At 33.8% G+C, this 13089-nt stretch overlaps 1 protein-coding gene across 2 annotated transcripts; it reads left to right on the forward strand.

The window, feature by feature from the left end:
• Nucleotides 1-548: 548 nt before the first annotated feature.
• LOC114174216 (ABC transporter B family member 26, chloroplastic) lies at nt 549-7840 on the forward strand. Of its 2 annotated transcripts, none has more exons than XM_028059007.1 (18): nt 549-1128; nt 1239-1366; nt 1749-1791; nt 2005-2049; nt 2146-2268; nt 2353-2456; nt 2857-2911; nt 2992-3062; nt 3156-3258; nt 3449-3659; nt 4257-4330; nt 4725-4781; nt 4870-4944; nt 5387-5461; nt 5535-5813; nt 5908-5969; nt 6054-6114; nt 7328-7840. In XM_028059007.1, the coding sequence occupies exons 1-18, from the start codon at nt 601-603 to the stop codon at nt 7406-7408; spliced, it is 2175 nt and encodes a 724-aa protein (XP_027914808.1). In that variant the 5' UTR covers nt 549-600; the 3' UTR covers nt 7409-7840. The 2 variants fall into 2 exon arrangements, with proteins under 2 accessions (XP_027914808.1, XP_027914809.1); XM_028059008.1 differs by having other exon boundaries at nt 628-1128; nt 1239-1377.
• The last annotated feature ends 5249 nt before the right edge of the window (nt 7841-13089 follow it).

Genomic DNA, 13089 nt, shown 5'->3' on the forward strand with positions numbered 1-13089 from the left:
AAATTAGGATTCAATTAAAATAATTTAGAAATTAAAGATTTAATTGAAATTTTATAACGAAAACAAAAAATTTCTCTACAATTAAACCAAATAAAAATGTTAAGAATTACATAACATATAACTCAATTGCAATCCAATGAGACAAGAAGATCTTGTTGACTTCCAAATGGTCAGAAAAGTGGAGACTTGTGATTTGTGATTTGTTTCCGAGTAACGTAAGCCATTGAATGATGTTTAAGGAATCCCAAAGGTAACTCCACCAGGTATGGAATTGTGCACGCCTCATTAACACAAAGAACGCTAGTAAAAACATTATTTGTAGACACTTCTTTTGACTAATTTCTTGCATTTCAATGTTAAACAATAATAATAAAAAAATGTGCACATCTTTAACGTATACAGTTAAAACAGGAACAAGGAATCAAAGAAAAATGTGAATAAAACACTGTTGTATGCATAGCAAGAAAAAAAAAAAATCACGATGGTAAACGGCGTCGTTTGATGGCGTGCGTTTGTGGTGAAGCTAAGGAACAAGTATATTCAAGACTGAAGCTGAAGCAACCGTAACCATTTGATTTCCCTCTTCTCTGTTCTCCATACATGGTCCACAACAATATACACACTCCTCTCAAGCTCCCACCGTTATCCCAACCCCATCTTCCTCTTCCCACGCTCTTCACCACCATGCCTCTTCTACTCGCTCGCACCCCACCATCTTCACTTCCTCCAATCCTTCGCCACCACTACAACAACAACAACAACCTTCTAATCGCACCCTCTCAGAAGCGCGCCTCTCTCACTGCAGGGCCAATTCTTCTTCCCCGGCGCATTCTAGCATCACCGACTCTCAAGTGCGCCTCCATCAACGGAGTCTCCGTTCATAACACTCCAGAAGCTTCCACAGAACAAGTCTACGCCGGCGAGTTACTTCAGAGGATTCGTAAATGGCTCGACTTTTTACCGTCGATACTTCCCGGCGGGCGGTGGTGGGACTTCTCTCATGACGTCGACGTTCAGCTGGTGGCGCAGCCCGTGACCGTGTGGCGCGCGCTAGGCAAAATGTGGGAGCTTGTCGCGCGTGACAGATGGGTCATCATCGCTGCTTTCTCTGCTCTCATTGTTGCTGCTGTGAGTACCTTTTTTTTTTTCTTTGCTGTTTTTTTTATTCGGTTTTGTGCCCATTTTGCGTGGTTCCAAGGTGGGGTCAAAGTTGTGAGCTTTTTCTACGTGGGTTTCAGGTTTCGGAGATTTCTATTCCGCATTTCTTAACGGCGTCCATCTTCTCGGCACAGGGTGCGGACCTTGCTGTTTTTCATCGGAATGTGCGCTTGTTGGTTCTGTTGTGCGTGACTTCGGGAATATGCAGGTCAAAATCTTGTATGGTCGAATCTCCCTTCTACTTGCTGAAAGTGATATGATTTTTCTTTTTCTTTCATTTGTGAGTCTTAACTGCTGGTGCTGAAAGAACCTTCCATAAGAAAACGCAATGGATTTGCTCTTTAATCCTTTTATCGTTAACCCAATCATAAAGCTGATGTTTGACTTTAAGCTTGTGTGGTTGGTTCCACATTCGAGTGGCTTTTCACGGTTTACCGAGAAGCTAGTAGTTATAAACTTGTACAGCATGCTATTAAAATTGAAATTTTTTTTGTTACGTTCAATGATGCTCTTAGTTCTGTGTCATTTGAAACTTGTTATGTTACCGGCGATATATGAGTATTCGTAACAAGCATTTTCCTGTGCTTCAGTGGGATACGAGGTTGCTGTTTTGGCATTGCAAACATGATTCTGGTGAGTTTATCTGTCTGATATTTGGGGATGGGGATTCTGTGGTCCATGTAAAATCCTTTAGAGCATAATGGAATAAGAACTGCAGTTATCAAATTAAGACCATGTGCTTCAGCAGTGGCCATGCTGTAGCTTCCCCGTTCCTGATGCTTTGACTTTTTTGTTTTCTTCAACTCTTGAGTGTAAGTGACCTTTCAAACTTGGAAATATGTGCAGGTTAAGAGAATGAGAGAAACTCTATACTCTTCTCTTCTACTGCAGGTTTGCCTGCACTTAGTAACTGATTCTCTTGCTGCATTCATTTATTTCCTTTGTTTGGTATATGATTTAACTCATTCAGCAGTTTCCTTATTGTAGGATATATCGTTTTTTGACAATGAAACGGTAGGTGATTTGACAAGTAGGCTTGGGGCTGATTGTCAACAAGTGTCAAGAGTTATTGGAAATGATCTTAACTTGATATTGCGCAACTTTCTTCAGGTTGATTTAGTTTTGATAGATGTAATGCAAGTAAAACTCACCTCACATATTAGAAGCTTTAATTGTTTTTTCTCATCTTGTTAGGGTGGAGGTTCATTAATCTACTTGTTGATTTTATCTTGGCCACTTGGTTTATGTACATTGGTGATATGCTCCATATTAGCAGCAGTTATGTTACGCTATGGAAGGTAAACTTATGGTTAATTTTCTTCAAATTCATCCTTTCAAAAACACTTTATTTTTCATTTGTAGTTTCCTGCCATTGACTAGTTCAGGCAGCATGCTTGATGATGAAAATATCAACCAGAATGTGGATCAATGTTAATCATGTTGAATTTTTCTTAATTAAATCAATTAGTAGACTCTAAATAAATAATTCTCATCTCAAGAAATGTCTCTGTAAAAGCTAAAGGGCTCTGCCTTCTCCCCAAAATCTGCTACAATGGTGTTATTGAGGATTTGATATATTTATAAATTTGTAAAAGCGAAATTTCAATGCTTTTAAGATCCCTTGCAGGCTTCTTCCGCTCTCCTCGTGTTTCCTTTATCCTACTGGTATTGATTTGGTCATATTTTTTTTTTGTGTAGTTACCAGAAAAAGGCAGCAAGGTTGATCCAAGAAGTCACTGCTTCGGCAAATGATGTAGAATAAGATATCTTGTATTATACTATAATTTGCTTTATATTTCCTAAATTCAATTGTAGTAACAACTTTTCTCATAGGTAGCTCAAGAGACATTCTCTCTTATTAGAACTGTACGAGTTTATGGAACCGAAGAAGAAGAATATGGAAGGTGATGATCCTATCACAATTATGTCATTTATTATTTTGTATTCCAGTTATTTCTCTGCCATAACACACACATGCTGTCCATTTCTATCTACAGGTATAATTGGTGGCTAGAGAAATTAGCTGACATCAGCTTGCGTCAAAGTGCTGCTTATGGAGTTTGGAATTTTAACTTTAACATCCTTTATCATTCAACTCAGGTATAGCTAAGGTTTTCTAAAATCATATATTTATCCATTTTATTTATTTATTTATTTTTATTTTTTCCTTTTAAGCCTGCAATCTTGTTGTTGGAAGAAAGCTTGCTAGAATTAGTAATCAATAAACGTTTGAAGTTTAGTTAACCTTTATAATTGACTTGTTCTCTTATTGAAACATAAAATCTTATAGGTCATTGCTGTGCTATTTGGAGGAATGTCTATTCTTGCGGGTCATATCACAGCTGAGAAACTTACCAAGTTTATTCTATACAGTGAATGGTTAATCTACTCTACCTGGTGGGTAGGAGACAATATATCCAATTTGATGCAATCAGTTGGAGCTAGTGAAAAAGTATTCCATTTAATGGATCTCTCCCCTAGCAGCCAATTCACGGAAAGAGGCAAGTGTTTTTGGACTCAAATATTTCATTTGAATAAACACCTTTCATATTAGCTTAGTCCTTTTTGTGCTTCTTTTTGTTTTTTCAAGTCATCACCTATCCAGAGACTGGCTAGTCCTTGCATGTTCAATTCTTATTCTACTTGTACACTGAGCATGGATATTTTCCTTAGAAATGTGAGAGATAAATTATGATTTCATCAAACTATGCAATAAGCAAACTTTGTAGTTTACTCTGAGGAATAAGGATGCTCACCCTTATACCAACTATAATTGTTTTAAAACTGTAGATACTTGCAGTGATACTTACTTGACAATGGTGGTCATCGTAAGCAATATAGGATTTTTGTGTTAAGAAAAACTAGCTACGCCTGTAGTGAACTGACTGGGTCATCAAATGCAGTTTCCTGCAGTTATGTCATGTGCCGCTCCCAATTTATTATTCAACTACAGCATGTGCATCTATTGTTATTCCTCTACCAACAACATTACATCGATGAATAAATAACTAGAGAAAGTGAAACATAATGAATTCCTGCATAACTTTTTGTTTGTTTTAATTTGACTATATTGAAGTTTGGGTGTAACTTTGTTTCAGGTATAAAGTTGCAGAGGTTAATGGGGCGTATTGAGTTTCTAAATGTATCTTTTCACTATCCTTCGAGGCCAACGGTAGATCTTTATTTCTCACACCTTCACTTTACTTTAGAGTTGAAGCTATTTGATTCCGTCAGTGTTCCTCAGTTACTTCACTGAAGGATGAATCCTGCTACAATAGGAATAAAAAAGTTCACTGCTGAGATTTTAGGCACACCCCTCCCCTAAACAAAGTGGGTGCATAAACTGTTCTCTTTATAGTAGTGTATGACTGGAACTTGTGCATGTATGCAATGAAGTTGTACAGCGACTTACATTTAAGAAAATCATGTTCAATAGAAAAATATGCTGATTGAATTTTAAAAATAAACTGAAATTATTTAATCTGACTGTGCATCTATGTGGGATTAAGATTGTCAATGTTATTTGTGAGGTATACTGGCTTAAGTAATGGCAGATATTGTAACAGGTATCTGTAGTGCAACATGTTAGCTTTGCAGTCCATCCTGGTGAGGTGGTTGCAATAGTAAGAAACCGCATCTCATCTCTTCAATTCATTCTTTCCATGCACTATGGATGAGATAATCTGCCGTTTCCTTTGACTTGTGTCATAGGTTGGACTTAGCGGTAGTGGAAAAAGCACATTGGTGAATCTTTTGCTCCGTCTCTATGAGCCTACAAGTGGTCAGGTAGAGTTCGTTTATCTCATTAGAATCGAGTGGACTTATATGGTTGGCTTAAAAAATTATTGGATTTACAGAAATTGATATGAAAAAGAAAAAAGGATACTGAATTTTATTATTAATGGAAGAGAAGAGGGACTGTTTTTGTTTTTTCTACCTCTATTCATTTGGCTAAAAGGAAATTATCTCTCTGCCCTAGTAAGATGACCATCTCTTCATTTGATAGTTCACATGACATAATTTGATTAATCTCTAGACAACAAGAAGTTCTGAGAGAACTACTGTTTTTTCATTTCCTGCTTTCTGAGAATGGATATTGACTAGAGATTTCTTTCATAGAATTAGAATTATATATGTAGCACCTATTACCAGTTAGGCTGCCTGGCAGTGTTTTTAGAGCTGATAGTACGTTCCTTTAATATAATCATGACACAAAGTTTTGTTGCAGATTTTGGTAGATGATACCCCTATTAAAGACTTGGACATCATGTGGTGGAGAGAGAAAATTGGATTTGTGGGCCAGGTTTATGTCTCCAGCCTAGTTAAAATTCAGAGAATATATATTTCCTTTCTCTTACCAAAATTTGTTTGTACAGGAACCCAAACTCTTCCGAATGGATATTAGTTCAAACATCAAATATGGATGTAGAGATGTAAAGCATGAGGATATTGAATGGGCTGCAAAGCAAGCCTATGCCCATGACTTTATCTCAGCACTTCCCAATGGTTATGAGACACTTGTTGATGATGATCTGTTAAGTGGAGGACAAAAGCAGCGAATTGCTATTGCTAGGGCCCTTCTTAGGGACCCAAAAATATTGATCCTTGATGAAGCCACCAGTGCACTTGATGCTGAAAGTGAGCATAATGTCAAGGTGGGCCACTGAAATTACTAGAAGCCAGATTCCATGCTAAATATTTAACTAAAGATTGCAAAGATATTGATCCTTCAGTTTCCATAATATGTAGGGTGTACTTCGATCTGTGAGAAGTGATTCTGCAACCAGGAGTGTCATAGTCATTGCACACAGGTGATAATTTTCTTGTCAGTGTCAATTAACTGAATTAAGTGGTGTTCCGACTATTAGTTTTGAAGTGTATGGACTGCCTTACAGGCTTTCTACCATACAAGCAGCTGACAGGATTGTGGTGATGGATGGTGGTCAAATTGTTGAGGTTGGTAAACTACTGATTCATTTTGAATGCTCTAAAATTTCTAACATTGAAAAACTCATACAAAAGGTTAGGTTGGAAAGTTATGTACTGTGATTATGAATTTGATTCTTCAAACTCTTGTGCGAGATCGTGATGGATATCATCGTAGGCTAGGACCATGAAGCAGTAATTGTTCCCATACTTCTTTTTAGCTTAGGCTGAGCCATTGTTTGTCAGAAAGGTTGTTTCCAAGACTGGAAAAAGACCATTTATAGGGACAAGACTGTTTATCTACCATTCCTAGCCTCCACTTGATCGGAACCTCCTAGACTAGAGTGGATTTTCAAGTTAGAGAAGTTTTTCGATTCACAACATACGCCCAATGATGAGAGAGCGACATTGTTGCAATTCATTTTGAGAAGGACATTTTCTCTTGGTTTTAGATGCCCTAACAACTCCTTGTAGTTTGTTCGTGGACAAAGTTAATGTGAGCTTTAGAAACCCTCCCCTTGTAATTGCCTGATGACTAAGTTGTTTAAACTACTACAAATTGATACAATCTCTGAGTATTATCTTAAATTCATGTCATTAGCTAAATAGATCAAATAGGTTGACGGATGAGGCCTCGTAAAATTGCTTTTTCAGTGGCCTTCAATATTGAGAGCAATGGCTTCAGCAAAATTATACAAGGATAGACATACGCCTGCTGTTAAACCTATTCGATGTTATTCCCCAATATCATCTCTGTCTTACTCCTTCCCAGAATCAGTCCAATCAAGTTGTTAAATTAATGTTACCACCCTTGCTACCTACTCCTTTTGAACAACCACTAAGAAATGGTAATGTAAAAAAAGTTAGTCCTGCTAAGATGCAAATGCATAGAGTGAAAGGATTATCTTATTTTTGTGATGTGAAGTTTTCTTTTTATCTTAATTATAATAATGATCCATCACCTGATTTCGACCAATTTGTTCATAATTATGGATCTGTGTTGGATGATCATCATTGGTTGGTAAATGATCTGAACTGAAGGGTGGCACAGCTGTCGGTACTATGGCTTACATAGGCAGCGTTTCTCTTTGTAAATTCATAGAATAAGACTTCTTAAACATCCCGTGCATTATTGAAACTGTTAGGACTTAAGTGTTTGAATAATAGCCGATGCTTCTTTTTTTCACAACCTTTATTTGCCATTATTGGAAGCAGAATTTTTCATTGACATCTGTCCATGCAGATTGGAAGTCACAGGGAACTTCTCTTAAGAGATGGTTTGTATGCACGGTTAACTAGGAAACAGGCTGACGCCATGGCATGATTTGGGTTTCAAAAGCAGATATTTTATCTTTCTTCTGGCTTCAATTTAGAGCCAGTACAGTGAGACAGCAACTATTTTTTTCCTTGTTGCTGATCAATGTATTTATAGTACCATACAAGAAAATTGGAAAAGTTCAGCAAAGAAGAAAGCTGCAGAAGTTTATTGAAAATCCATAGCGGCTTCTGAAAGATTTCACCCTATCAGGTTCCAAGGCAGATTCAAAGGCAAACGTAACTATGTTATTGGCGGCATTCATAGTCAAGATGCTGAGAATCGTCAGATGACACTGCCGATAACCATATAGATTGTTCATTTTATACATGTAATTTAATTATTTAACTCTTGATGACATTTTCTTTGAAAAATACCACCTGCCCCTGTTTCATGACACTTTGTACTCATAATATATTGAAATCTATAAAATTTGAGTTTTCAAAAAATGGAGAACTTTTCATGTTAAGAGATTATTGCAACAATTTTTAGCTTTTCATGTCTCCTGTGGAGAAATCAACAAGGCAGCAGAATCTTCAGGCTGATCTAAGCAACAAAAATTCCTTTACATATATATACGACGAGTCCAACAGCTTGGTGATTTCTTATCTGTGGAACAACCTTGAACAAACTTGGCATCGTCTTTCTGTGACAGATATTTATTTTATTTACTTTCAAATGTTGCTTCCTCCCTCAGAATATTATGTCATGAGAAAATGTCGAGGTAGCCAGGTTTTCAGCAGCAAGTTCCTAATACAAGAATGTGCCTAGTGCAGCATCAAGTCAGGAGTTAATTTCGAACATACAAAGCCTCGTTTTCATCACTCTCGTGTGGTGAAAATATCAAGTAATAATACACAGCCGGCCATAAGAAACAAAAGTCGCCAATAGTACATAATATTTAAAGGGTATTTCACTTATTCTCATTCATTCAAGCCATAATATAATTCCACATACTGTGGCGAGGATGAAGCATTTTGACTGCACAACATTCAGTTGCACCACGCTATGCTGAAGCGTGTTGTGCATTCGTTAGGCCTAGTGGAGAACACTGATAAAAATCCAACAAAGAACAAAGCGAGAGGAACCAAGACATTTCTTGAGGTTGATTTGCAAACAAAGGATCCATATGTGAGGATAGTTCATGAGGGTGGACAACAAGAGATATATCATCATGCATTTCCAGCATCTGTGTTGATGACTAAATACCCCGGAATGTGTGTTGCAAGAGCACAAGTCTTCACTGCTCCTCATCATTCAGTTCTAAGGCCTGAAGAGCATTTACTACCTGGTCAGAAGTATGTCATAATCTCATGTAGAAAGGTGGAGAAGCTGAAGCGTAAACGTCATCAGCAAGCCGAAACCAAAGAGCACAATGGGGTGGTAACATTGGAACCAAACATCATTAGGAAAGAGAATGACAAAAATGTTGTAGCAGGCCATGAGAATGATGAAGTTAAAGAGGCTAATGGGCAAGGAGGAAAGAAAGTGGATGTAGAGATGAATGTGTCTCTATGTGGAGGGGATGTGGAGGAAGTTCATTGCTTTGCAAAGGATTTTTATGTTGCAAAGGTTAAGTCAACAAACTATTCAAGAAAAAAAGGAATAATAATGAAGAAACCATTTTCTCCACCTCTTCCTAAGAGAAGATCACAGTGGAGTTTGGGATGGCAACCCAGCCTTTCCACAGTGCAAGAGCTCTCTCCGTGATATTTTTATGGCTCCTCTCATACAACTTCTGTTGCTGTTGTGATCAGGTATTATGCAGGCTTACCATTTTTTAATGTTGCTAATTTATACATTGGATATTTGGTGGACTATAGGCCTAGGTTTATGCTAGAGGATATTATTTTAGATCCTCAAAGTAAATAACGTGTATATTGATGCCATCTACAATGTGTTTTTTTCTTTTTCTTATGTTGTTTGTGGTTTACCTTCGAGATACTGACATGTGTAGTGTAATAGTCTCCATTTCACGATTTTGATGGTGACTTTGGTACCAAGTTAATTTCATGCATGTATTTTACATTAAGAATGCAAAATGATTTTGAACATCAAAATACTATGCGTTATATCAGAGACCAAAAGTAGTTTCCCGTTGCCATCATATGTTATATTCCAACACATCTTCTGTCCTCTGGTATAGTGTTGTTACAGAAAATGATTTTTTTTTTTTTATAAATATTATGTTGACAAAATTGACAAAGTTATTAAATAGAGTAATTTTTTATTTTTTTTATGGAAGTTACAAGAATAAAATAATAAAGTTTTAAGGTTTTTTTTACCAAAAATTATATCTAAAGTTATAAAAAAAAACTTTATAATCCTTCAAGAATCCATTATTCTTTGATGATTAAGAAAGTAATGAAATTAACACCGATTTTTTAATAATCAAGAGAAATTTATGATGAGCAAGATTTATAATTTATTCATTTTTAATAATATTGAAGAAATAAACTTTTAATTTTAATTTTTAAGTTTAAATTTAAATTTATACATTTTTTATACTTTATGATTTTTTTTTTAATTTTTTGATATTGTACTTATTACATTCAATATATTTTAGATTAATTCTATTGTCGTATATAATAATGTTAGATACATCATACATGTATCCATAAACCATACACCTAATTAACTCAAAGTTGACATATGGTGAAGTAAAAGGAACAAACATTGAATGTAACGTTGATGCTTTCCATCTAGGTAGCATGCACTTTCAATGGAATAAGTAAATAACAGAAGTTATTTATAATAATATATAAAGAGTTTTTTTATTTTTTGTTTATACTTTTAAATATCAATTTTATTTTTTAAAATATAATTATTTATTAAACTTTTAAAAATTAACCATTACTTTTATAAGTTTTTTTGTAAAATCGTCTATTTCTGTTATTATCTTTTTTTTTAATTATTAATAGTTATTCTCTCATTTTTATTAATACATTTTATTCTATCTTTAATAAATATAATTTTACTTTATATATTAACTTAACAACATTATCTTATTATCACCTACTAATATAATACCATCATATATTTAGAAAACACATAAACATACGACGTGCTGGTATATATTATACGATTCAAGTAAGAGATTAAGAGCAACTTCCTAAGGAGTTAAAATGGTGCAAGCAATTGGTTCATTTAATAATATGCTTGAATGGTGGTCCACATAGCATTGAGAGCCTCGATCAACCCAATGAAATTTCGATATCGTTAATATTTATATAATTTATATTTATTTTTTCTAAATCATATTTATTTATTTTTCTCCATAAAAATAATTTTCTATTCATATTTTTCGATATTTAATTTTTAATATTTAACGTTATACCATAAAAACATAAAAACTTATTGCTTAGAAATTATGAAAAGCCAGAAAACCAATCATAAAAAGAGAGATACAATTATATAGACTAGGTAAAGCCAATCATATAAAGAGATATATGTTATGCATGTGACAAATCTCATTGGACCACCACAATCTTTTTTTTCTCTAAATAATTTCTTTCCACTCATTAATTAAATTAAATTATCTTCTTTCGTTCCTTCAAGTTGATCCCAATTCACAAGACAAGAACTTCACTCATTTACGTCATCAAGGATCCGAACCACAGGGGTGTGGCCCAGACCATCACACAGCCCATATCACAGGACAACCTAGAAACATATACTAAATAATACTTCTAAACTGAAAATTATACTTTTATTTCGATACTATACATAATAAAATAATTTAATAAATATTAATTTGTATTAATACAATAAAACTCAAATTTTAATTGTAAAAATATAAAAATATATTTGAAATACCGTTTGAGTTGTGCATGTATCCATATCCCATTCCAATATTATTGAATCCTTTTTGGATTGCAGCATATGTGATCACCAAGTGGTGCAACAGGAAGATCCAAGGTATATTCCAGAATATATATATATATATATATATATATATATATATATATATATATATGAGACTTAAAAGTTTTTAGATACAATTTATGTGACTGTGTCTGAGTCTGAAACATTCCTTTGTTCAGATTTGAAGAATGAATGTGTTTGTGAGATATGGTGGTCTGAAATATGTGAGGATGAGGAATATTGTAGGAGTAGATGGTGAATGTCACGTTCATTCCTCCGTCAGCATTGCAATAAGTGTAAGTGAATAAAAGTGAGGCTCCTCGTCTTTGAAATTAATTATTAGTATAAAAATATTATTAAGTGTTAATATGATTTTAATTTTTAAACTAAGTAAAATTAAAATTTGTCTATATTTAAATTAATATAATCTTTTTAATTTAATAATTTTAATTTTGTTGCATTTGTTAATTTAGTCTGAAACATAGTTTAGACAAATCACTTGTCGTCCTAAAATACTACGGTTAACACATCATTTTTTCTATTGCAGTTAGATTAGAAAGAATAAATCGATCGCTTAATGTTTTAATCTGGAAACGTATTTAATTATATTCTTAATTAATCATCACTTTGGTTAAACTATTATTTAATGGGGTTAATTGGTTTCTATTAGACTCCATTTATTTTGTAAATTGTAACTCCTATAATTGAGAGTTTCTTTTCTGGATTTTTATAATAATCGGAAAAAATGATTTTTCTGAAATTTTTTTCAATATATATGGTGATATGTGGAAAGAGATAGGAGTGGAAGAATAGATAGGCATGATTGAAGTTTATTTGTCACATGTGCATGGGTGGATGACCCATAGACCTGGAAGCACATGGTGGTCTTCATTGCAACAAATTCTATTCATATATAGAGCTGGATACAGACTCAATAACATGTTTAGTTTAGAATTTGGGTTAGATTTCATTTTTTTTTAATTAATTTTAACTTTATAATAAATATTTTCAATTTTCAATTTGACACTTTTAATTCTTCAAAAAATTTCAATTAAGTTTTGTTACTGTTTAAGTTTCCATATTCTCTGTAACTGCAAAATCAATAATATTACTATTTCAAGCGTACAAAGTTGTGTCTCTACAAATAATTTATATACCGCATTTTCCTTAAAAATTAACTCTAAAAAGAAGTATTAAAAATTTAGCCATATTGTTTAGAATATTCTGAAATGTTAACATTTTGAAATATAAAACAATTGTTTTAATGCAATGTGAACTAGGCAAAAATAAAGGGAACATTTATTTCTAAATTATCTGGATAGCAAGCATTATCCGTTTGAAAATAAAATAAAAAATAAAAAAGAAATTGGGAGAGTGAGGGAACGTAACAGTGTGACCCCATGAAGATATGTTGGAGTTGATGGGACGAAAATTATCAGCGCCCGGGGACATCATCATCATCATCTACGATTAATTGCACGAAAATGATAAAAGTGAAATGAAATTAATGTCATTCAATTTTCATTTTATAATCTACATCACTAGGGTAGTCCATAAAGCACATTTAATTAGTAGTAACAATTACATTATGCAAGTTAAATTTAATGTTTAACATTATTTTTCATTTCTTCAGACTTATAGTTATTGTTAAAATTTTTAACATAATCCTGCTCAATTACTCATTTTAACATATCGAGCTTGTTTTGGCCACCACAGATCAAAAGATAAGACAAAATAGAACTTTAGACTATACCTGTTAAGCATTGGGACCCATCTTCTTACATTGTGGCATTATTTATTTATTTATTTCTAAATTATTGTGCCAT

This window comes from Vigna unguiculata, chromosome 2 (assembly GCF_004118075.2).
Source record: "Vigna unguiculata cultivar IT97K-499-35 chromosome 2, ASM411807v1, whole genome shotgun sequence".
Classification (NCBI taxonomy): Eukaryota; Viridiplantae; Streptophyta; class Magnoliopsida; order Fabales; family Fabaceae; genus Vigna; species Vigna unguiculata.